The sequence below is a fragment of the Tachyglossus aculeatus genome, chromosome 23, assembly GCF_015852505.1.
Source record: "Tachyglossus aculeatus isolate mTacAcu1 chromosome 23, mTacAcu1.pri, whole genome shotgun sequence".
NCBI lineage: Eukaryota > Metazoa > Chordata > Mammalia > Monotremata > Tachyglossidae > Tachyglossus > Tachyglossus aculeatus.
This window is the reverse complement of record NC_052088.1, coordinates 29,176,046-29,202,894: the sequence shown is the minus strand read 5'-3', so window position 1 is coordinate 29,202,894 and position 26,849 is coordinate 29,176,046. Positions and strand designations below refer to the sequence as shown.

General features: G+C 43.8%; 1 protein-coding gene across 1 annotated transcript; it reads left to right on the top strand.

Annotated features, from left to right (window-relative positions):
• Positions 1-2,114: 2,114 nt before the first annotated feature.
• RIOK2 (RIO kinase 2) lies at positions 2,115-26,849 on the top strand. Its single transcript, XM_038765901.1, has 10 exons — positions 2,115-2,264; positions 6,965-7,103; positions 8,647-8,763; positions 10,510-10,685; positions 12,901-12,989; positions 14,539-14,730; positions 16,995-17,087; positions 18,342-18,845; positions 21,641-21,737; positions 26,593-26,849. Exons 1-10 carry the CDS (start codon positions 2,199-2,201, stop codon positions 26,752-26,754), a joined length of 1,635 nt encoding a protein of 544 aa, XP_038621829.1. The 5' UTR covers positions 2,115-2,198; the 3' UTR covers positions 26,755-26,849.

Below are 26,849 nucleotides of genomic sequence, written 5' to 3'. Positions count from 1 at the left end.
ATGAAATACCTATGCAGGAAGTAGTGTGGTTGAAAACTTTTGCACAGTCATGTAATTCAGAGCCAACCGCAATTTTCAGTGAATCCACTTGTCCCTCCATCACCTCACTGTCCACCCACCCCCCTTCCCTCCCTCTACATAATATGTATACATATATATATATATGCACATAGCTATAATTCTATTTATTTATTGTCATGCCTGTTTTCCTTGCTCTGATGTGCTTATGTAGATCTCTAATTCTATTTATTTATATTGATGCTACTGATGCCTGTCCACTTTTTTGTTTCTGTCTCCCCCCTTCTAGATTGTGAGCCCATTGTGGGCAGGGTCTGTCTCTTTGTTGCTGCACACGGTAAGGGCTCAATAAATACAATTGAATGAATGAATGAAAACCGAAAAGCAGAAAAGCTGCATGGCTTAGTGGATAGAGCACGGGCCTGAGAATCAGAAGCTCATGATTCCCAACTCCACCACATGTCTGCTGTGTGACCTTGGGCAAACGACTTCACTTCTCTGGGCCTCAGTTCCCTCATCTGTAACATGGGGATGAAGACTGCGAGCCCCACGTGGGATAACCTGATTACCTTGTATCTACTGCAGTGCTTAGAACAGTGCTTGGCACACAGTAAGCGCTTAACAAATGCCATCATCATTATTAGTTTGTCTCCCCCTTCTAGACGGTGAGCCCGTTGTTGGGTAGGTACCGTCTCTGACTTGTATTTCCCAAGCGCTTAGTACAGTGCTCTGCACACAGTAAGTGCTCAATAAATATGAATGAATGAATGGAGAATGAATGAATGAATAATAATAATGGCATTTATTAAGCACGTACTATGTGAAAAGCACTGTTCTAAGCGCTGGGGAGGTTACAAGGTGATCAGGTTGTTCCACAGTGGGGGCTCACAGTCTTAATCCCCATTTCACAGTTGAGATAACTGAGGCACAGGGAAGTGAAGTGACTTGCCCAAAGTCACACAGCTGACAACTGGCGGAGCCAGGATTTGAACCCGTAATCTCTAATTCCAAAGCCCGGGCTCTTTCCCCTGATCCACGCTGCTTCAGGAATGAATGAATGAATGAACAAAAGAATGAATGAACGAACGAACGAATGAATGAACGAATGAACGAATGAATGAGTGAGTGAACGAGTGAACGAATGAATGAAATGAACGAGTGAACGAATGAATGAATGACTGAATGAACGAATGAATGAATGAACGAACGAATGAACGAATGAATGAACGAATGAATGAGTGAGTGAACGAGTGGACGAATGAATGAAATGAACGAGTGAACGAATGAATGAATGACTGAATGAACGAATGAATGAATGAACGAAGGAATGAACGAATGAGTGAACGAATGAGTGAACGAATGAACGAATGAACGACTGAATGAACGAATGAACGACTGAATGAGTGAACGAATGACTGAATGAATGAATGAAGGAAGGAAGGAAGGAACGAATGAGTGAGTGAAAGAGTGAACGAATGAATGAATGAACGAGTGAACGAATGAATGAATGAATGAATGAACGAATGACTGAATGAGTGAACGAATGACTGAATGAAGGAAGGAATGAACGAATGAGTGAGTGAACGAGTGAACGAATGAACGAATGACTGAATGAGTGAACGAATGACTGAATGAAGGAAGGAATGAACGAATGAGTGAGTGAACGAGTGAACGAATGAACGAATGACTGAATGAGTGAACGAATGACTGACTGAATGAATGAAGGAAGGAAGGAAGGAACGAATGAGTGAACGAGTGAACGAATGACTGAATGAGTGAATGAATGAACGAACGAACGAATGAATGAATGAAAGAATGAATGAATGAAAGAAGGAATGAATGAAAGAGTTAATAGTACCTAATAGGACCCAGGGGACGGAAGCGTCCCAGGGAAGGGCGCATGCGCGTCCCAGGGAAGGGCGCATGCGCGTCCCGGGGGAGGCCTGCGCGTCCCAGGGATGGGGGGGCGTGCGCGTCCCAGGGAAGGGCGCCTGCGCGTCCCGGTGAAGGGCGCCTGCGCGTCCCAGGGAAAGGCGCGTGCGCAGAGGCGGAAGCGATAACGGCGTGGCACGCTGTGCGCATGTGCGCAGGCCTCGGGCCCCGGTGAGGGAGGAGAAGGCCGGCCCGGCCCGGCCCGGTCCGTCCGGCCCGCCCTCTCGTCCGCCTCAGAGTCCGCCATCATGGGGAAAATCAACGTGGCGAAGCTGCGCTACCTGAGCCGCGAAGACTTCCGGGTGCTGACGGCGGTAAGGCCCGCCGCTTCTCACCCACTCCTGTGTCTTCATAATAAGAATAACCATCCTATTGGAGAAGCAGCGGGGCTTAACCGTGTGCATGCGGATTTAATTCTATTTGTTCAGGCGACTTTGACGCCTGCCCACAGGTTTTCTTTTTGTTGTCTGCCCCCCCTCCCTCCCTTCTAATAATAATAGTGATGACATTTATTAAGCGCTCATTATGTGCAAAGCACTGTAATAAGCGTTGGGGAGGCTACAAGGTGATCAGGTTGGCCCACGGGGGGCTCACAGTTATCATCCCCGTTTTACAGATGAGGTCACTGAGGCCCAGAGAAGTTAATAATAATAATGATGATGGCATTTGTTAAATGCTTACTATGTGCCAAGCCCTGTTCTAAGCGCTGGGGGTGATACAAGGTTATCAGGTTGTCCCTTGTGGGGCTCACATATATCAACCCCATTTTACAGATGAGGGAACTGAGGCCCAGAGAAGTTAATAATAATGGTATTTGTTAAGCGCTTACTGTGTGCCAAGCACTGTTCTAAGCGCTGGGGGGGGAGGTTAAAAGGTGATCAGGTTGTCCCATGGGGGGCTCACAGTCTTCATCCCCATTTTGCAGATGAGGTCACTGAGGCCCAGAGAAGTTAATAATAATAATAATGGTGGCATTTGTTAAGCGCTTACTATGTGCCAAGCACTGTTTTAAGCGCTGGGGGGGGGGGGGGGGATACAAGATGATCAGGTTGTCCCGTGTGGGGCTCACATATATCATCCCCATTTTACAGATGAGGGAACTGAGGCCCAGAGAAGTTAATAATAATAATAATCGTATTTGTTAAGCGCTTACTATATGCCAAACACTGTTCTAAGCGCTGGGGGGGAGGTTACAAGGTGATCATGTTGTCCCACGGGGGGCTCACAGTCTTCATCCCCATTTTACAGATGAGGGAACTGAGGCCCAGAGAAGTTAATAATAATAATAATAATAATAATAATGATGGCATTTGTTAAGCGCTTACTATGTGCCAAGCACTGTTCTAAGCGCTGGGGGGGATACAAGGTGATCAGGTTGTCCCACGGGGGGCTCACAGTCTTAATCCCCATTTTACAGATGAGGTCACTGAGGCCCAGAGAAGTTAATAATAATAATAATAGTGATGGCATTTGTTAAGCTCTTACTATGTGCCAAGAACTGTTTTAAGCGCTGGGGAGGTTACAAGGTGATCAGGTTGTCCCATGGGTGGCTCACAGTAATCACCCCCATTTTGACAGATGAGGTCACTGAGGCCCAGAGAAGTTAGTAATAATAATAATGATGGAATTTGTTAAGCGCTTACTATGTGCCAAGCACTGCTCTAAGCGCTGGGGGGATACAAGGTGATCAGGTTGTCCCGCGTGGGGCTCACAGTTATCATCCCCATCTTACAGATTAGGGAACTGAGGCCCAGAGAAGTTGATAATAATAATAATGATAATGATGGCATTTAAGTGCTTACTATGTGCCAAGCACTGTTCTAAGCACTGGGGGGGGTGGGGGGGATACACAGTGATCAGGTTGTCCCGCGTGGGGCTCACAGTTATCATCCCCATTTTACAGATGAGGTAACCGAGGCTCTGAGAAGTGAAACGACTTGTCCAAGGTCACATGGCAGACGTGGCGGAGCCAGGATTCGAACCCATGACCTTTGACTCCAAAGCCTGGGCTCTTTCCACTGAGCCAAGTGACTTGCCCAAAGTCACCCAGCTGACAATTGGCGGAGCTAGGATTTGAACCCATGACCTCTGATTCCAAAGCCCGGGCTCTTTTCCACTGAGCCACACTGCTTCGCTAGACTGTGAGCCCGTTGTGGGGTAGAGACCGTTTCTAGATGTTGCCGACTTGGACTCCCCAAGCGCTTAGTACGGTGTTCTGCACACAGTAAGTGCTCAATAAATACGAGTGAATGAATGAATTAGTGGTAAGAGCTCGAGCTTTGGAGTCAGAGGTCATGGGTTCTAGTCCCGGCTCTGCCACTTGTCAGCTGGGTGACTTTGGGCAAGTCGCTTAAGTTCTCTGGGCCTCAGTGACCTCATCTGTAAAATGGGGATGAAAACTGAGCCCCATGTGGGACAACCTGATTACCTCGTATCCCCCCCGGCGCTTAGAACAGTGCTTGGCACATAGTAAGCCCTTAAGTACCCTAATTATTATTATTGTTATTATTATTGAGCACTCACTGTGCACAGAGCACTGTACTAAGCACTTGGGAAAGTACAATACAGCAATAAACAGTGACATTTCCTGGCCATAACAAGCTCACAGTCTACAGATGGGGAGACAGACATCAATACAAATAAAATGAGATACTATTATTATTTATCATATATATGTAGATAAGTGGTGTGGGAGGGCAGGCTTCCACTTCTTCCCCACCCCAAATCCCTTCCTTCTCCTCCCAACCTTTACCTCTGCTGCCTTTCTGGGCCTTCCACTCCTCTGTAGCACCTTTCCCATCACAGTAGACAACACCATCATCCTTCCTGTCTCACAAGCCAATAACCCTGGCGTTATCCTTTACTCCTCTTTCTTATTCAGCGCACATACTCACTGTCATGTCGACTCAACCTCCACAGCATTGCTGAAATCGGTCCTTTCTTCTCCATCCAAACTTCTACCACATTAACCCAAGCACTTAGAGTAGTGTATCAGCCTCCTTGCTGATCACCCTGCCCCCTGTATCTCCCTGCCTTCTGTCTCTTCCCACTCCAGTCCATACTTCACTCTGCTACCTAGGTCATTTTTCTATAAAAACGTTCAGTCCATGTTTCCCCACTCCTCAGGAACCTCCAGTGGTTGCCCATTCACCTCTGCATCAAACTCCCCACCATCGGCTTTAAAGCACTTAATCACCTTGCCCCCTCCTACCTCAATTTGCTACTCTCCTACAACCCAGCCTGCACACTTCCCTCCTGTAATGCTGAGCTTCCCGCTGTACCTCGCCCACCTCCTGCCTCTGGCATGGAACACCCTCCCTTCTCCTTTTCCATATGACAATTACTCTTCCCACCTTGCTTTCAAAGCCTTATTCATTCATTCATTCAATTATATTTATTGAGCGCTTACTGTGTAAAGAGCACTGTACTAAGTGCTTGGAAAGTAGAATTCGGCAACAGAGACAATCCCTACCCAACAACGGGCTCAGCACATCTCACCTGAGAGACCTTTCCTGATTAAGCCCCACTTTCCTTTTCTTCCATTCCCTTCTGTGTCACTCCGACTTGCTCCCTTTATTCATTCCCCCTCCCAGCCTCAACGCACCTGTGTATATCTGTGTGATTTATTTCTGCTAATGTCTGTCTCCCCCTCTAAACTATAAGCTAGTTATGGGCAGGGAATGTGCCTGTTGTTATAGTGTAGTTTCCCAAGTGCATAGTACAGTGCTTTGCACACAGTAGTTGTTCAGTAAATACTAATGAATGAATGCCTTGTACACAATAAGCTGTCAATAAATGTGACTGAATGATTAATATCTATATAAGCTGTACCAGGGGAGGGCAGGTGAGTTGAGTAACAAAGTGCCTAAGAACTACAGACTTACTCCCTCATCATCAAAGCCCTACTAAAATCACTTCTCCAGGAAGCCTTCCATGACTTCACTCATCTCCTTACCCTATTTTTCCCTCTACTGAGTCCACATCCCCATAGTATTTAGTTACCTTGTACCGCCGCATCATCCCCAGCCCTTAGGTATAGATCAGCCTCTTCCTCTACCTGTAATTTATTGTACTGTCTGTCTCCCGTGCTAGGTTGTAAGCTCCGTGAAAGGTACCATGAGAGGCAGAGTGGCTCAGTGGAAAGAGCCCGGGCTTGGGAGTCTGAGGTCATGGGTTCAAATCCCGGCTCTGCCGCTTGTCAGCTGTGTGACTTTGGGCAAGTCACTTCACTTCTCTGTGCCTCAGTGACTTCATCTGTAAAATGGGGATTGACTGTGAGCCATACGAGAGACAACCTGATCACCATGTAACCTCCCCAGCAGTTAGAACAGTCCTGTGCATATAGTAAGCGCTAAATAAATGCCATCATTATTATTATTATTGTTATGCCCTTCTTACCCTATTGTACTCTTCCAAGCATTTAGACTGTGAGCTTCGCATCGGGCAGAAACTGTCTGACTTGAATACCTTGCATCTACCACATCACTTAGTAGTAGTAGTTGTAGTATTTATTAAGCAGTTACTGTGTGCAGAGCACTCTACGAAGTGCTTAGAGAATTAACTGGTGGGAATTAGACACGATCCTTTCCCTCGTCGCGCTCACAATAGTACACAATAAGAGCTTAACAAATACCACTGTTATTATCGGTACTTTGTACAAAGCTCTGCACAGAGTCTAATCCGCAGGTGCAGTTCATTCATAGGTTCTGGGGCGAGCTTTTCTCCATCCTAAAATTGACTGCTGACCTTGTTAAAGTCATTTTCCTTTCAGTTATTATGCAGGCACTCTTGGCTTTCCAGTCCAGAGGTTGACCCCATTGTAGGGCATTCGGTAATAGCATTGATTTGACAGTCAAGTTTTATTAGTGGGAAATCAGTTATTGAAAGGTGCAAGGTTACTTGGAGTATTCACGGTAGGGTTGGAATTGTTTATAGTAGATGTCGTGATACTCGAGAAACCATTTTATAATGTTGTGTGCTTTAAAGAATAATGCTGATTTTCATTTGCTTTCAGGTTGAAATGGGTATGAAGAACCATGAAATAGTCCCTTGCAGTCTAATTGCCTCCATAGCTAGTCTGAAGCATGGTGGATGTAATAAAATTTTGAGAGAGCTGGTGAAACACAGACTCATAGCTTATGAGCGTACCAAAAGTAAGTCGTTTCATGTTGGATAATTGCTTATAAATAATTGCATATGGTGCCGTAGCACCAAACTATATGACTACATTATCGGTAACAACTAGAGAGATGAAAACTTTTTATGAGACGCTCTGCTTTAGGTGTATCCTCACAGATGTGTGTGTGTGGGGGGGACCTAGAGTTTTGTCTCTTCTTGTTTTAGTGACTTTAGTAAATGAATAGTAAAACTGTACCAAGTGCAGCATGGCAACTAGTTGACATCACTCTGCAGGATATTCAAATATAAATGTTGTCACTTAGTGTCCGTAACCCAGCTGTAGCTATTTAAAATTTTGTCATGAGAATAGAGAACACTTTACTAAATAGAGGATCTTAGATTAACAGACTTTATATATGACTTCATCAGTGTTTATTAGAGTTTTAGGAAAGGGGATATCAAACTGGTCTTATTAAAGTGAAGAGACTACCTTGCTTATCTTGAGCTACTTGGGAAGGTAATTTAGGGGCTTCTGGGGACCGAGGAAAAAAGAAAGTACCAAGCAGTTGGAACATGGAGAATGGTCCTTTTTTTTGGAAAAGCAGTCTTAAGACTGTTAGCCCCTTAACTTCTCCTAAGTATCCATCATTCATTCAGAATGTCAATCAGTAGTGTTTATCTCATGCCCGCTGTGTGCAGAGGGCTGTAATTTAGTGTTTGGGAGAGTCTGATAGAATCAGGACAAATGATCACTGCACTCAAGGAGTTTACACTCAAGTGGGAATCAAACAAATTAAAGGTAAGAGAAAGTAGTAGAGTAAAACCATGGCCCTTGCAACTTTTTTGATTATAACTCAGCAAACTTAAAATTGACATTTTGGCAGGAATCCCAGAAAGGCAGTGGTGAGAGAAGCACTGAACATCCGTGATTAATCTGTCATGAGAGAAGCAGGATGATAGTGGAAAGGCCCGGGAGTCAGAGGACCAGGTTCTAATCCCTGCTGTGGGATCTTGGTCCAGTCACTTTTGTTCTCTTTGCCTCAGTTTCCTCATCTGTAAAACCTGAATTTAATACCTGTTCTACCTCCTACTTAGACCGTGAGCCCCATGTGGGACGGAGATTGTGTCTGACTTAATTATCTTGTATCTACCCCAGCGCTTAGTACCATGCTTGGCACATAGTAAATGCTTTACAAATACCACAATTTATTATTATTATTATTATTATCTTCCCTCCCTTTTTCCCCACCTATTGCCACTTCAGCACCCAGAGCCTAGTTACTGAGCACCTCCCTGTAGAAGCATTTATGTGTATTTCCTCCTGTTTAGTTCTGTCATTTGTTTGTGTCCATTTCCTTTGGTAGATTGTCAAATCCTTAAGGGCAGAAATCATGTTTATTAACTATTGTATTCTCCCAAGTACTTAGTACAAGGCTAAGCAGAAAGTAAACACTCAATAAATACTATTAATTGCAAGCAGACTCCTAATAGACCAGAAAATTTTCAGCTCGGAGAGACTGCAGACTTGTTTATGCTGGGTGTGCACAGCTGATGATTTTCTCCATTTATTTCCTTCAGCTGTCCAGGGCTACCGGCTGACAAACGGAGGTTATGATTACCTGGCATTGAAAACACTTTCTTCTCGACAAGTGGTTAACTCTGTTGGAAATCAGATGGGTGTAGGCAAAGAATCAGGTAACATCCTAAAATAATTCTTTTGAATTTCTTTTTCTTTTTTTTTTCCTCTCTCAGATCTAATAGCCTTGACTATTGGAATGATGACTGGCAACAGTGCCAGGAGCAAGAACTGGGTCATAGTTGTTTACATGCCTATAATTGGAAAACTAAAATGCTGTTTAATGGACAATCAGTTATTTTGGATATAGTAACCTCTTGTAAAAAAAAAATATATATATTTACTCCTTGCTGGGACCAGAACATGAGTCAATCAGTGGCGTTTGGTGAGCACCTACTGAGTGCAGAGCATTGTTCTAAGAACTTGTGAAAGTTCAGTACACAGAGTAGGTAGACCGGTTCACTGCTCACAAGGAGCTAGAGGGGAAGACAGACATTGATTTATGATAATAATACATAGGTATGTACAAACCATGAGTGGTTCAGTAGGTCAGGAAAGGGAGTTAACAGGATATAGACTCCAGAGTCTCAAGTGCTCCACAGTAAGCGGTCAATAAATAAATATGATTGAATGAGTGTCAGCTTCTCGTGGGCAGGGACATGTCTGCCAACTCTACTGCATTATACTCTTTCAAGCGCTTAGCACGGTGCTCTGCACACAGTAAACATTCAGTAAATGCCATTGATTGATAGAGCCATAGGTGGTAGATAAGTGCTTGTTACAGAACATAGTAATAGGGTGAGTAAAATGTTGGCCTTTGCAATTCTGAATTTTTTAATTCATTTCTGATGCTGTGAAAAACTTTGACAGTCACTTGATTTTTTTTTTTCTTGGTTTCCTCATATGAAAATATTTGGAGGTGCTGAAGCAGTTGAAAAGCCGTAAAGTGGGAGGTTGAAATCGTTTTGAGCTATTAAGACCCAAGAATTGGCTGCCTGTAATTATTTGTGTTAAGGAAGGGGAGATACTGCACAGATGTTTGTAAAATCCAGATAATCCCCCAAATTCCACATCTAGGGAATAATAATAATGTGGTATTTTTCAAGTGCTTACTATGTGCCAGGCACCGCACTAAGTGCTAGTGTGGATACAGGCAAATCAGGTTGGACACAGTCCCCGTCCCACGTGGAGCTCACAGTCTCAGTCCCCATTTTACAGATGTGGTCACTGAGGCACAGGGAAGTGAAGCGACTTGCCCAAGGTCACCCAGCAGACAAGTGAGGCCCAGAGGAGTTCAGAGGTCAAACAGCAGACAAACGGAGGAGCCAGGATTAGAATTTAGGTCCTTCTGACTCCAGGCCCGTTCGCCATCCACTAGGCCATGCTACTGAGAACTACGTCAGTCTCAGAATCATAGAGCAGAACGGATCTGGTGTGGCTGCTGGGCAAACTCAGGCTGTTCTTCGGAGGTATTTAAACAGAGCTGTGAGACAAGTTTCTTGGTGAGCAGAATAGCTTAATGGAAAGAGCAGAAACTGGAAGCCTGAATACCTGGGATCTAACCCTGGCTCCTCCACTTGTTTGCTGTTTGACCTCTTAACTCCCCTGGGCCTCACTTTCCTTGTCTGTGAAATGAGGATGAAATACCCTCCCTCCCTCTTTATCTGTGAAACTGTGTGGGACAAGGACTGTATCTGATGTGAGTGTAATGTGTAAACCCCAGTAGGTTAGTACAGTGCTTGGCCCATAGTATGCTTTTAACAAATACCAATCTTTCTTCTCCTCCTCCTCCTACCCCTCAAATAGCATTGTTGTCTTTTGTTCTTCAAATGTGAGAAACAAATCTCTTTCTCTTTGGACTACAGATATTTACATTGTTGCAAATGAAGAGGAGAAACAGTTTGCATTAAAACTTCACAGGCTAGGAAGGACATCGTTTCGTAATCTCAAAAACAAGCGCGACTACCACAAACACAGGCATAAGATGTCTTGGCTTTACTTATCCCGGTTGTCTGCCATGAAGGAATTCGCGTACATGAAGGTATCTTTCATCGTTACAGACTGTAGGTACCTAGTCTCGCATGTCGAATGGGGTCGGCATGAAGCAGGGGGACAGGTGCTTTCCCAAACCTCTAAACTGTAAATCTCTAGTTTTTAAAATTGGAACTATCTTGTGGTTTAAGCAGGCATGAAATCCCATGCCTTATTTTAACCAGGTCAAACATGGCATGTCTATCTATGCTTGGGAAGATCACAGCCAAGAAAGGAAAAATAAAAGCTTTCTCAATAGGAATTAAGAGAAAAAACAATTGGGAGTATTACTGACTGAAACCCATTTTCTTGGTGTATACAAGATGGCTAATAAATGGGGTTTGGTCCTTATCATTCCAACCTGTTCTGTCTTACTTCCTAACAAGGTTTTTCTTGTTTTTTCGTTTTGGCTTTTTTTTTACCTCTTAGACTATGCTCCAGCTAGGTCATATGCATATTTCATCCTGCTTAAAATAAGTATTCAAGTTGATTTGAACTTTGCAAATCTAATTCAGGTACTCGGGATTCCAACCATGATGAATAGAAACGATTTCCATTTAGAAACACCGCAGCAAACAGACAGTTGCTTCTAAAATTGGCCATTCATGAACTCCAAACACAAATGATAGCCTCTTTATGAATCTCTTCTAGGTTTGTTTGGGAAAACTTTGAGATTTTGTTTGATCTTAGTTATGCGGGAACTCAATCAGTTAGAGCTTTTCTGCTTCCCGTGTGAGAAATGTAGCCAGAACCATTCCTCTTCTTCTAAAATCCTGTTTGAGTTATTTCATTTCATAGTTAAATATAGTAAGGATTAACTTTGTGCCCTCCTTAATGAGTAAACTATTATTCCTAGCTGAATCAAATTGAATTATGCAATATAATGTACTTAAATGCCCTGACATTTCAGTATTTTATTCACGTGGGGACTGAAATAAGTTCTTGTATGAATTGAAAGTGGGTCCAGTAAATAAATAATGAAGTCACGGTTTTTTTGAAGATAATAATTTTGTCACTGAGGGTCAGGGACTGTTTGAACAGTCTTACAGAAGAGACCAAAAAAGAGCAAGAAACTCTCTTCAGCGGGCTTAATTTCTAGCAAACTCAAGCTCTAGAAGGCCAGTCCAGGGCAGACTGGACATGGAATTAGGACAACAGTGAGAGACTCTAACCTTCATTTATAGCAGGAGTATGTATTGAGCGTTCTTTGGAGACAGTGCACTATACTAAGCTCTTGGTAAGCCCGAAACAAGCCCATAAGGCATTCCTTGCCCATTAGGGGCTGACAGTCTTAATGGGCTTCAATAAGCATTCAGCATTAGGAACTTCCATTGTAAGCGATTTAGACAATACTTTGATTTATTGAAATGGTGCTTTGCCAAGAAAGCAATGCACAACACTCTCTCAACTTTTAACAAACAGATAACAGGCTCTCTTCCACTTGGTTGGCTTAAAGGAGCACACTAGACTGTAAGCTCTAGACCGAAAACTTGTTGTGGGCAGGGAACGTGTCTGCCGTCTCTTGTATTGTACTCTCCCAAGCACTTAGTGCAGTGCTCTGCACATCGTATGTGCTCAGTAAATACCTTGATGACTAAATAAGCCTCCAATCCCTTTAAGCTCCCTCTTCCTAAAACGGTCGATGGGTTTATTTCTCTCTCCCCTCAAGATAATTGTTGTTTGTTTTCATTATATCAGCCGTCCCTGTCTCTGAGAGCACTAAACAGCCAGCAGCTCACTTTATAAATGGATTGGATAATGGAGCTACAAACACTAACTCTCCCTCACATTTCTGTAAGCAGCGTGGCTTGGTGGGAAGAGCATGGGCTTTGAAGTCAGAGGAGGTGGTTTCTAATCCCGGCTCCGCCACATGTCCGCTGTGTGACCTTGGGCAAGCCACTTAACTTCTTTGTGCCTCAGTCACCTCAGCTGTAAAGTGGGGATTAAGATTGTGAGCCCCACGTGTGACAATCTGATTACCTTGTGTCTACTCCAGCACTTAGAACAGTGCTTGGCACATAGTAAGTGCGTAACAAATATCATTATTATAGCTTCAATTACCACTTTAATGCGGCTGCCTCCCAAGTCTACTTCACTAGTCCTGGCCTCTCTCCTCTTCAGCAGTCTTAGCCCCACGTGGGACAACCTGATTACCCTGTATCTACCCCAGTGCCTGTCACTTAGCACTTAACAAATACTCTAATCATCATTTTGTTGGGTTTCAGGCCCTGTATGAGAGAAAATTCCCAGTTCCAAAGCCAATTGACTACAACCGGCACGCTGTAGTTATGGAGCTCATCAGTGGCTATCCTCTGTAAGTACCAATTCCTTTACCAGAGTGGAATTTCAGTTGAAGGATGATTTAAATCTGATTTTTGGAAGGGCCAGAGGAAAGGGGCCAGCCTGCCCTCTCCCGCACCCACATTTTCTCCCAGGCAGGCTGGAGGCCAGTGGTGGCGCAGCTTCTTCTAGCCCAGCGCTGCCCTGCTTGAGTCTCTGGGCCATACTTTGCTGATGGCTCCAGCCCAAATCAGGTTTCTCCCTCAGCTGCCCGTCTGCCCCGACTCTGACCCCAGAGCAGCATTGCCTCCTGTCAAGGTCAGGGTCAAATAGCCCAACCTGGAACATGAGGTGGGATCCTGTGATATCATTTGGTTCCAAGTTGTAGCCGACTTCTGGGAGGGAATGATCGGAAGAGTAGTGCTGATTATGTAGAAACTGATAAAAATCAGTCGTTAAGGGGGGGAACCAAAGAAAGGCTCATTTTCTGACTGACACTGGGGCCTCAGCACTTAGAACAGTGCTTTGCACATAGTAAGTGCTTAATAAATGCCATTTAAAAAAAAAAATAGAGCTGTGACCCCGGGGAACCTCAGCATCAGCCAGGCCGTGGCTTCTGAAGGTCTCTTTTTGGTTGCCCGTGGTGCCATGCTGCACATGCCGGGGTCTGTCCGTTGCTGATGTTGATAAATGTCAGCTTCTTCTGAATGAGCAAGCTCTTTTCTTTCTAAACAGTTTTATTTACTCTAATGTTTGATGTTGATCATTGTGCCCAGCAGGAAATTTCATACTACAAGGAAAGAACATGCTTGGATTATTGTAACCAAGTGGCACGTGAACTCTGCAGTGCCTTTTTATTTTCATTTTGTGAATCGAAAAAAAATTTTGAGGATAGTTATACTAACATTTTTGGGAGACATTCCTTTAAGATCCTTTCTGTTCGTAAAAGTTGCTCTAGAGCCATCAGGATTCTACTTGGGCAAGAAACTTGACTTTGGGCAAGTCACTTCACTTCTCCATGACTCAGTTACCTCATCTGTAAAATGGGGATTAAAAGAGTGAGCTCTGTTTAGGACAGGGACTGTGTTCAGCCCGATGTGCTTGTATCCATCCCAGTGGTTAATACAGTCCCTGGCACATAGTAAGCGCTTAACAAATGCTACTATTATTATTATTTTTACTCTACTACATAGTGAATCAGAAGTTTTCAAATGATAGATTGACTCTGTCCTAGTTCAGCCTCTGCTATTCTAGACAAATGGACAACCTCCCTCCCCTTCAAAAAAAAAAAAAATTAGTGATTTTTTTTGTTTGTTTGGGGTTTTTTTGGTTATTTTATTCAAAACAACAAAAAAAAATATTTTAAAAATCGTGATGGTTATAGTCTGCTTTGACTTAAAATTCCTCAACCCCATATATATAAAGATACTAGATGATCAGCTAGTTTTTGAAACATATTCGGTTTTTTATGAATCAAAAGCTTGTGGTTCACAGAATTATAACATAGCAGCAAACACTTAGCAAATCCAGCATTTATAATTATGCAGATAACTTTCTCATAGTGTTTTATAAATTATTATTAGGTGTCAGGTGCATCAAATTGAAGATCCTGCCTCTGTGTACAATGAATCGATGGAATTGATTGTTAAGCTCGCTAATCACGGGTTGATTCACGGTGATTTTAATGAGTTCAATCTCATTCTGGACAATGAAGACCACATCACCATGATTGACTTCCCACAAATGGTGTCAACATCTCATCCAAATGCTGAATGGTACATGTTAAAATTGTTCAGATTTTTTTTTACAAGTTAAAGGTTAAGTAGGGGGGGCACTGTCTTTTTTTTCCATTAGTTGTCTACTCTTAAGTTGATCATTTCTTATACCAAAAATAGTGTAGCAGACTTTATTGAGTTTAGTCCTAATTTTCTAAGTTCTGTTGACTATTTGTGTGGCTTCCAGTGTTTTGGTCCTACAGATGCATTCAGTGTTTTACTCTTACAAAGCCTCATCTCCTGGACTGGATTGGAAAGCTATACATATATTGCTATTATACACATCACCACAGTAGCGAGATTCTATATCTCACACACAGATCCACCAGTGTTAGGAGTGATGACCATTTCTCAATTGCATATCTAACTCCAGTTAGGTATACCTGTTTGCTTCACTCTAATTGAATTGAGGCTAGACTCCCCAGTCTCTCATCCGCTTCTCCTTACTAATAGTAATCCGTGTCTCAATCACAGGTGAGACGTTCATCAATCAATGGTATTTATTGAGCATTTACTCTGTGCAGAGAACCGTACTAAGCGTTTGGGAGAGCACAATACAACAGTTAGCAGATACATCTCTTGCCCACGATCCTTCATGTTCCAAAAGCCCTGCAGTCTCCCAGGTAACACCAGTGTATGCCACTCTCTTGGATTGTGACTGTCCCCACTCCACCCCCCAACTCCCAGGGACAGGGACCGTGTTTCATTCCCACCTGTGGATTTCCTCCCAGCGCTCACTACAGTGCTTTTCACCCAGTAAGCCCTTAATAAGTCCAATTCCACCTCGTTGCTCCCAATAGGCTTCTTCTCCATGCAGCAGTGGTTTGGGTGATGAATGGCCTGGGGAATTTCAGTCCTGTAAACTCTAAGCTCCTGAGGGCAGGGATCACATCTACCAACTCGTGTCCTTTCCCAATCACTTAGTACAGTCCTCTGCCCATGGTAAGTGCTCAGTAAATACCACCGATAGGTTGATCGGAATGGTAGACTTGTGCGGAGCATTCCTGGAAAGCAGCAGCTTCAACAGGCGTGTGGTTGTTTGCATCTGAAGCTGATTCAAGTAACTGGATCGTAGCAGGCTTGTTCAGGGAACCCTGGCTTGTTGTGGGCAGGTTATGTGTCTGTTGTATTGACCTCTCTCAAATGCTTAGTACAGTGCCCTGCACATAGAAAACACTCAATAAATCTGACTGACTGGGCCTAGGGATGATTGAGCCAAGAATTCTAGTTAATGTTCCAGTCCTCCCTTCCTTCCACTCAAGCCAACTTCTGAGGGAGGTAGGTGGACCATCCAGTGTCTCTCCATTTTACATTAATTCCTGCCTAATCATGCTAATGTGCTTGTAACTTTCCTTGCTTAATCGTATATCTTTTTGATGGCCTTCCCCTTATGGGCAAGGAATCCGTCACTTTGTTATTCAGCACTCCCCAAGCACCTTAGTCCAGGGCTCCGCACCAAGTGAAAGCTTAATAAATGCTCCTACTATCAAACAGCAGTATTCATTGAGTACTTACTGTGTGCAGAGCACTGTACTAAGTGCCTCAGTGAGTACAACACAGCCGAGTTGGTAGATACGATCGGTGACTGTTCACCACCTAATCATGGGAGAAAGGGGGCATTTCTAACCCCTTTTGTCCTGGGTTTTGTGTTTTTCATGATTTCTAAATGGATGATCGTATATATTTTTTTAAAAAAACAAGGACAGAGACAGCACTTCAAGAGAGCAAAAACTGTGCTATTAAGTGTTGGAGGGGAAACGGGACTGTGAGCCCCGCGTGGGACAGGGGTCGTGTCCAACCTGATTTGTTTGTATTTACTTCTGCACTTAGTACAGTGCCTGGCACATAGAAAGCGCTCCACAAATGCCACAAGCATTATTATTATTATTGGTTTGCATGCGAAGTAGCGTGTCCATGTGGCTTCTGCTGTGTTCGGATGGACAATTCCAGGGTATTTGGAGATTTTTTTTTCCAAATCTGCCTGTAAAATCCTTTATTCCTACTTCATCTTATTTACACTGTGAACCCTGTGTGGGACCTGATTATCTTGAATGTCCCTCACTGTTTAGTAGAGTGCCTGGCCACGTATTAAATGCTTAACAAATATTACAGTTATTGTTATTATTATCCTCTACATCTGGGGGTATCCTACTCAGCCTACCTGTTCTGGAATAGCTGGTTTTAGTTTATGAAAGTGCATTCGAGCGCTAATTGTGTGTCTGCATTTTTGGGGTAGCTTGAATAATGTTTTGCCATTTCCCCAGGTATTTTGACAGGGATGTGAAATGCATTAGAGATTTCTTCATCAAACGTTTCAACTATGAAAGTGAACTCTATCCAACCTTTGGGGATATCAGGTTAGTTCTCTGGAAGACTTGGACCACGTGATGAATGCAAAATTGTTGGAACCAGATTTAAGTAACTTTGGCATGGGCATCTTTCATCTGATGGGGGAATTCCTAAAGTGATCTCTGTGACCTTCATAACAGTTGCCCGTTAGAATCCAGAAACGTTTGCACATGGAGACTATGTAACTGCACTGAGAGAGAGAATTTGAAAGTCGGGTGCCCCAGTTTTCTGAACAAGCCCCTCCACGATCAGTACTTTCAGCAGAGAGGCTGATGGTTTTTTAATGAGCGTGAGGAAAGTCAGCTGGGAATCTTACCATTCCCCTCCCTCCCCTTCCGCAGTCCAGAAAAGCGGCCCCTCAGAGCAAACACCCAGACCCATCACTGCCTGACCTTGCCAGAGCACCCAAGTTAGACACACATTGATACATGGAATGCACACATCAAGAAAATTCACCCCCCAAACACCAGAATCCATGCAGAATGTGTATGTCGATAAACCAGTCCGTAGTATTTATAGAACACTTACTGCGTGCGGAGCGCCAAACTAAGCACATGGGAGAGTATCACCCAGGAGAGTTGGTAGACACTTTCCCTGCCCACAAGAAGTTTATAGTCTAGAGGGTCATAGAGAGAAGCATTGTGGCCTAGTGGATAGAGCCTGGGCCTGGGAATCAAACGGACTTGGGTTCTAATCCCAGCTCTGCCACGTGTCTGCTATTTGACCCGTGGCCAAGTCACTTCACTTCTCTGTGCTTGCTACCTCATCTGTAAAATGGGGATTAAGACCGTGAGCCCCATGTGAGACAGGGACTGTGTCCAACTTGATTTGCTTGTATCCACCTCAGTGCTTAGAACAGTGCATGGCACATAGCAGGCACATACCGAATGCCACAAATGTTATTCTCTGTGCCTCAGTTACCCCATCTGTAAAATGGGGATTGAGACTGTGAGCCCCATGTGGGAGGTATATTGGGTCTGACCTGGTTAGCTTGTTTCTGTTAGCTTAGTACAGTGCCTGACATATAGTAAGCAGTCCACAAAATGCCATTAAAAAAAGAGAGAGAAAAACCAGAAGTGGAGTGTCTAAAAAGTCAGGGGCCTAAGTTCAGAATCAGGCAGTCGCCATTCTTACAACATTACCTTCTTCCCAGTAAAGCGACTGGTACGGTTTTATTGAAACCAGGGGTCAGTTGGTCGACATATGGGTTTTGGCAGGGGCGGGGAGAGCCGTTCTGATGACTGGGGTTTTTTCCTTCCCAGAAGGGAGAATTCCCTTGATGTGGAAATCGCTGCCAGTGGATACACGAAGGAAATGCAGGCCGATGACGAGCTGCTCCATCCCGCGGGCCCCGCCGACGAGACCCTCGACGAAGACGTTGAAAGGCCTCCCTCGGGCGGCACGCCGGCAGAAAAAGCCCAACTCTGTCACTCCGAACCAGAAAGCGGAACAGACTACTCCAGTGAATCAGGAGACGACTCTGACGCCGAGTCCACGAGAGACTCTGAGCAAACAGACGAAGGGGTAGGGGAAGATGTAGGGTTGTCCTCTGGAATGAGGCAGCGGCAAACGGGTGGAGGGGAAGAGATCCATCGTCTGAAGTGTCGTGGGACGGGTTTTCCAGAGGGTGAAAATGAACCTGAAGATGCCACGAAGATAGACGATCAAGCGGGTCGAGAAGCCCTTGCTGTCTCTGAGGAACCGGAAGATGAATGCCCTGATCTGGTTGACTTGTCGGCATTTAACAAAGAATTCAGGCCTTTCAGGTAGAGACTTCTCTTGTTTCTTTGGCTTTAATCTCCAAGCCAGTGCTTTTCAGTTTCAAGGGGCTTGATACACTTCCATTCTGCCACCTGGCTTAAAAGGAAAACACGTAATTTTTTGACGCTATTTGAATCAGTTTCCTTTTCTCTTGACCTGACTATGTGCAACCTGTTGATTATCTCCAGGTGAGTTCTTTGTAGAGAACGTCGCTTCAGTTTCTCAAGGCAGTATAGCTTTAACTTGAAGCCTCTAAAGTGATGTCTGCTTTACTGGTTCTGGGTTGGAAGTTCTGAGGAGATACTGGGTTTCGTTTCTGCGCTTTGGAAACTAACCAAATATTAGTTCCCGAATATGTTAATCCATTTTAAATATCTCAGCCTCTCCTGCACACACAGTGTCTGCGATGCCTGTTTCAATGCCTGCTCCCTGTAGTAGCAGTAATAGTAGTAGTAATAAGCAGCATGGCTCAGCGGAAAGAGCCCGGGCTTTGGAGTCGGAGGTCATGGGTTCAAGTCCCAGCTCCGCCACTTGTCAGCTGTTTGACTTTGGGCAAGTCACTTCACTTCTCTGTGCCTCAGTTCCCTCATCTGTAAAATGGGGATTAAGACCGTGAGCCCCCCGTGGGACAACCTGATCACCTTGTAACCTCCCCAGCGCTTAGAACAGTGCTTTGCACATAGTAAGCGCTTAATAAACGCCATTATTACTAGTAATAATAATTAATAATTAATGAATAATAATTAATAATAATAATTGTGGAATTTGTTAAGCACTTACAATGTTCAAGCCACTGTACTAAGCGCTGGGGTGGATACAACCAAATTGGGTTGGACACAGCCCCTGTCCCACATGGGGCTCACAGTCTTAATCCACATTTTACAGATGAGATAACTGAGGCCCAGAGAATTGAAGTGACTTGCCCACGGTCCCACAGCAGACATGTGGCGCAGCTGGCATTAGAACCCAGGTCCTTCCGACTCCCAGCCCCAGACTCCATCCACTAGGCCAAGAGTTTGTTCATTCAGTCATTCATTCAATCGTATTTATTCATCATCATCATCATCAATCGTATTTATTGAGCGCCTACTGTGTGCAGAGCACTGTACTAAGCACTTGGGAAGTACAGATCGGCAACATATAGAGACACGGTCCCTACCCAACAGCAGGCTCACGGTCTAGAAACAGGCTCAGAGTGTAGAATGGACTTCTTATGGATGTCAGGCCTGGAGTGTGAGATCAGGATAAAAGTGCGTAGAACAGTGCTTGGCACATAATAAGCACTTAACAAATACCGCAGTGATTATTGTTATAGTACCAAGCCTGGAGAATTTTAATGGCAGAGGCTGTGAATCCACTCCGCTCTGCCAAGTGTCCTGCCGATTACGGAACCAACACTGGGAACCAACCCATTTTCCTTCAGACTTCCATGTCCAATCTCTTGTTCTCCGCTCAGCCCACTCACATGATTGCACTAACAGCGATTGAACGAGTTGGGAACTCACAGTTCTGACTTACAGGACAGTGGGTCTGCGTGATCCACGTACTAGGTTCTTGAAGGCCCTGCCCTTCTGTCTCTCACTCACTCATTCTGTTTCTGTCTCCTTGCCTCTCTCTGTAATACATAGAGTTTTTCCTGCCGTTCCAAATTGCAAGCTACCTTTAGGAAATTGATGCTTTCTCAGCTTGTTGTTTCAGTAGTTTGTAGGGACTGTTTTAAATAGACTTTGGCTAGGAGCGAAAACCATTTAATGATAGGTGAAGGTGGCCTAAAACTCACTAATTTGGATTGAGTTCAAGCTGAATTATACAAGTGTTGTTTTCTTTCTTTTTAAAATCAAGTTTTACTCCAGTAGAGTGAGGGGGCGGGGGGGGGGGGGGGTGCATGAATGTGCTAAGCGTTGGTTTGGATCTTCTTAAATTTTCCCAGGACAGTTGGAGGTGTGGTAAATGTCCCTTTGCTCTGAATCATTCTACCCTCCCCTGTTTTAATATAAATGTCTAGATTTTCATGTAATACCAGCCCTTGAAAAACACGAAAGATACAACACATTGCTAGAAGTGAATTTTTTCAGTACAAACTCCACAGGGTAAGCAGGTTCAATCCTTATCAGACTCTTAGGAGCCTTGTGAATCCAGTGAGTTATTTAATGCCAGGTTGCGCTACTGTAAGGGAAACAGCGTGGCCTAATGAAAAAGGGCATAGGCCTGGGAATCAAAGAACCTGGGATCTAATCCATCCCCTGCCACTTACTTGCCGGTTGTGTGACCTTGGGCAAGTCACTTGACTAGGATTAAATGCCTGTCCTCTCTCCCTCTTAGACTGGGAGCCCCATGTAGGACAGGCACTGTCCAAACTCGTTATCTTGTATCTACCCCTGTGCTAAGTGTTCGACAGAGTAAGTGTTTAACAAATGCTACTATTATTTTATATTTTTATTTCCCTAGCTACTTTTTCCTGTTGTGGATATCGCTCAGCAGAGCAGCCAAGCTTTTTAATTTGTACAAGAGGAAGATAGCCTAAGCAGTGTTTCACCCTGTCTCAGGTCTTCTAACCTTCAGTCTGAAAGCCTCTGGTTTATTGAAATCTCAAATGTCGGAAGTAAAGACTCAACATTCTAGATATAATTTGTGGCCTATTTAGCCTGGCTGTTCTGCTCTCATTAAAAAGTTCCATTTTCTGATTTTTTTTGTGTGTTAGCAAATCTTGAACCGTGATTCCGGGTTGTCCGATTTTTGTCAGCACAGTGATACTATGACAATCTTTTAAGCAGATGAAATAAGAATCTCTTTGTTTCAGGGATGAAAACAGTTTGGTGCATGTCAATCAACACAGAACAAGAACGCAGAGTGTCACTTCCATGGGCAGTGTTGGAAGCTGTTCAACAATTCCCCCGGTAACGTGCTTACACATAGCCATTTTCTGTTTTAATGTAGTGCACATCCTCAAAAAAAAAGTAGGTTTAGAGGTGTATATCTTCCATTGAAAAAGGCCTCTGCTTTGCCAAGTTAATTTCTACATGTCTACGTGTTTTGTTTTGTTGTCTGTCTCCCCCTTCTAGATTGTGAGCCCGTTGTTGGGTAGGGACCGTCTCTATATGTTGCTGACTTGTGCTTCCCAAGCACTTAGTACAGTGCTCTGCGCACAGTAAGCGCTCAATAAATATGATTGAATGAATGAATGAATTTCACTCTGCTTGGAGGTAGGTTTTTTTTAGTGGTTGGGGTTTTTGTGTGCTTATGGCGAGTGGAGGCGGTAACTTCCATGCTTTTTGTTCATCAGAAGTTTTACAAAGATAGTATGTGTATTTGCTTTTGGGCAATCAGTGGTATTTATTGAGTGCTTACTGTGTCCACAGCATTGTATAAATAATTCGACAGAGGTGATAGACACATCCCCTGCCTAGTGGAAAGAGCATTTACTTCTCCTTGCTTCAGTCCTCCTGTACTCCCTCCTACTTTGAGCCCCGTGTGGGGCAGGAACTTTGTCTCATCTAATTGATTTGTTTGTACCCCAGCACGTAGAACCGTGTTTGACACATAGTAAGCACTTAAAAAATACCATTTTAAAAAAAGGTAGCTTACAGTCTAGAGAGAGGGGATCGTAGAGAACAGAAGCGTACCAATTCTACTGTATTGTGCTTTCCCAATCACCTAGTTCAGTGCTCAACACAAAGTAAGCGCTGTATAAATCCCTGTGGTTAATTGGTATTGCCATCTCCTCTCTGAGTAAATGCTTACGATTTCCCATCCCTGTGCCCTGTCTCCGAAAGGGGTCCCACCGTAATATGCAGATGGCCAGAAAAAGGAATGGGCAGTTTATTAAACTTTGGACAATCTTCCTGGAGTAAAAGAGAGCTCAGCCTTTGACCCATTTTGGGTCTGCTCGCATCCTATCAGGTGGTTTGCTGTCCACCCAGTAAAACAACCAGCAGCCCACAGGTTAAGTCCAAGGAACATTTTGCCATGTGGAATCCAGCTATGATTTCTAGCAAAATGATTAGATTTATTAAGCTCGTGTATGAACTGTGAGGTAAAGGGATATTGGTTTAGGAAAAATGAGATGTGAAGGGAAATTAAGTTAGTGGAGAACATGGAAGAGTCACAGAAATACAATAGAGGAAAAGGAAAAATAAACCCAACTTGGTTTCCTTTTTCTTCCAGTAATATTGTCTTGCTCCTTTCTGTCATATGTTAGCCGTGAAATAATCAATCCTTCAAACTCAATACATTTTCTTCTACCTCAAAAGAGGTTTCTTTAGGAAAAAAACCCAATAAAATCCAGAAGTTACATCTAATATGGTGTCTTGAGCACCTAAAGAGAATCAAGCTGCTCTAAACAGAAACATTACCACTAATTCCTGTGAGAAAGTCAGATTCAGTTTCCCTGTGGTTCAAAGTTCAGTTTCTCAATGATAATGTATGCTTAAGAGTGGTTTGGTAACTTTACACTCCAGTAGTTTCCTCACAAAAACAGCAGGTGCGTCACAAAGTTCCAGATTGCTAGAGCAGATTGTTCCTGATAGGGATCCTTTTTCTGTCAGTGGGCAGATTGACTGTCTAACACAGTTTGACTGGGACAGTCCTCGTTTGGGGAGATTTATAGTCCGGGGACACCCGGAACTCTCCTGAGAGTTTCTGGAACTCGCAAAGTTGTTCCAGATTGCTAGAGCAGAGTGTTTTTTATAAGGATCCTTGTTCTGTCATTGGGTAGATTGACCATTTAGCACAGCTTGACTGGGACAGTCCTCATAGTCCCGGGAGACCTGTGCTCTTGTGCCATTCGCCTGCTGCTTAAAATGTTTTTCCGGCTTCAGAGAAGTTTAGCTAAGGTTCTTAACAGCAGGTCTTAAAAGAAGCACCAAGCCAAAGTACTTACCGGGTCAACTTTTCTTTGTTAGAGTGGAGTTAAGATGTCCTACAAATTTCTGCCAGAATTTAGTTCAAACTACCTCCTAGTGGTGGTGATTTTTTTCCCCCGGCAGCATCTGTTTATTCCTTTAAAGTATTGCAAGAATGTAAAACGTTTTATTCCTCATCATGGAACAATCTTAGGGCCATCGCTGCTGCTTTGTGACAGGACGGATTTTGTCCATCCATAGATTGGTTTTTTTGCTTAAGAAGGAAATCTCACAAGGGGCAATCTTAGTTCTTTTGGGGAATCAGGAGGAGGTGGCAGAGGGCATGAAGGAAATCCAAGCTACAGTCTTGGAAATGGCCTTCCCTTTCTAAAACACATGCTTATTAATGGGAAAGGTGGTTAGAGTGACTTGAAAGCAATCAGCCTCCACTGAGTACCTGCATCCACAGTGCATTTGTTGATACTTGCTATAAATACTTCAAGACCAGTCTTGGCATGCTTAATGGAAAGCAGGTTTCCAAGCACTGATTACTGATGCAGAGGAAGAGAGAGGGGTTAGATGGGCTCTGTATTTTTTTCCTAATGGCAAAGTGGCTGATGTGGAAAGAAGCCATTATTTGCGGTACCCAGAGTCTGCTCCAACCATTTTGCACTCTGGATTCTTCACTTAGAGAAGCAGTGTGTCAGATGAGCACCATGAGAGGCCATTGGCCTGCAGTGTGATAGGCGAAAAGGTGAACCTCATTTCTCAAAATCCCCACGGCACCAGGTTGCTGGATGTGTGAAAGGGTGGCGAGAAGCAGCGTGGCCTAGTCAGGCGTATCTATTGAGCGCTTGCTGTGTGCAGAGCACTATATTAAGCACTTGGGGGGAATACAACAATCCCACAACAATCTTACAGTTTAGAGGGATTAGAGCACAGGCCTGGAAGTAAGAAGGACCTGATAGCTAATCCTGACTCCTCCGCTTGTCTGCTGGGTCAGTCAGTTGTATTTGAGTGCTTACAATGTGCGGAGTGGGCAAGGCACTTCACGTCTCTGTGCCTCAGTTGTGGTGTTGTCATACGCTGTCGAGTCCTGCTGTCCATCTGCAGTCATTCTGGTAGCTTAGCCATAGAGTTTTCTTGGTAAAAAATCCAGAAGTGGTTTATCATTGCCTCCTTCCGCACAGTAAACCTGAGTCTCTACCCTCGACTCACTATCGTGCCGCTGCTGCCCATGTCGGTTGAGTTTTGACTTGTGGCAAATTGCCTTCCACTCGCTAGCCACTGCCCAAGCTAGGAATGGAATTGGTAGCCCTCTGATTCTCCCATCTGTAGCCGTGACTCGTACAATACTGGAAAATCTCCAGGTATGACCCTGAGAGGGGTGTGCCTCAGTTACCCTATCTCTAAATTGGAGATTAACAATGACCATATTTGTTAAGCACTTATTATGTGTCAAACACTGTTCTACGCGCTGGGGTAGATAGAAGGTAATCAGGTTGTCCCACGTGGGACTCACAGCCTTAATCCCCATTTTCCAGATGAGGTAACTGAGGCACAGAGAAGTTAAGTGACTTGCCCAAAGTCACACAGCTGGTAAGTGGCAGAGATGGAATTAGAATCCACCACCTCTGATTCCCAAGCCAGTGCTCTTGCTACTAGGCCATGCTGCTTCTCTACTGTGAACCCCATATGGGATATGGTCCATCTCCCACCTGATTATCTTGTATCTACCCCAGCGCTTGGTATTCATTCAGTCGTATTTATTGAGGGCTTACTGTGTGCAGAGCACTGTACTAAGCGCTTGGGGAGTACAAGTTGGCAACATATAGAGAAGGTCCCTACCCAACAGCGGGCTCACAGTCTAGAAGGGGGAGACACAACGAAACAAAACATATTAACAAAATAAAATAAATAGAATAGTAAGTATGTACAAGAGTAAATATGTACAACATCCGACGGTACAATGCTTGGCCCCTAATAAGCACTTAACAAATACTGTGGAAAAAAGGATTCTGTTAAAAAAAGGTTCTGATGATGCAGCATAATGTGATGAAGTAGCAACTTTTTCAGCCATTAGTGCAAGTCCTTTTTTTTTTTAATGAGTTCTACGGAAGTAGTACTAAATAGTATTAAGCACCTACTGTGTGCAGAGCACTGTACTGAGTTCTGGGAGAGAATCCACAGTAGCACTCAAGAAATACCATTGATTTGTTCTCCATTCACTTCCTGCTCTCCTCTGTAGGCTGTCAGCTTGTTCATTCAATCGTATTTATTGAGCGCTTACTGTGTGCAGAGCACTGTACTAAGTGCTTGGGAAGTACAAGTTGGCAACATATAGAGACTTGTGGGCAGGGAGCGTGTCTGTCAGCACTGTTAAATTGTACTCTTCTGACGCTTAGGACGGCGCTAGACTGTGAGCCCATTGTCGGGTAGGGATTGTCTCTGTTGCCGAATTGTACTTCCAAGCGCTTAGTACAGTGCTGTGCACACAGTAAGCACTTATAAATCCGATTGAATGAATGACAGTATAGCAGAATTGCCACTATTGCCACAAATTTGAATGTCATTTTTTGTCGATTGTGGTCAGTGAGTGGCACTATAACAACACAATCAAGGCTTGTGAAGAAACTTTAATTCTGAATATAGCAGGTGAAGCTGGCTTTATTTTTATGGTGTATTTTTAAACATGAAGCACATGCTCAGTTAGATAATACACCATCGGCGTGTGGGGAAATTTCAAGCTTACGTCTCACCAGAGGCAACATTGTGTGTTTTGACTGTAAAAAGCAGTCAATAGCATTTTAAGTATTTGGTTTACCTGTGGTGCCCTCTTGTCATATCTGCTTTGTAGGAGAATATCACTGATCGACAACCTTTTTTTCTTTTTTTTTTTTTTTTTTTTTAGGAACTGGTGAAACAGAAGGTGAAACGTCAGCTGACGAAACAGCAAAAGGCTACTACCCGACGGAGGCTCCAGAAAGGAGAGGCAAACATTTTCACTAAGCAACGGCGAGAAAACTTGCATAATATTAAATCAAGCTTGGAAGCAGCTAGTTTCTGGGGTTGACATGCTTTCATTTAGAAAAGAATGCACTGTTGTAAACCATTTTCCCCATTAAATCTGGAATGCATTTATCAAATCAATCAATAAATACCTTTCTT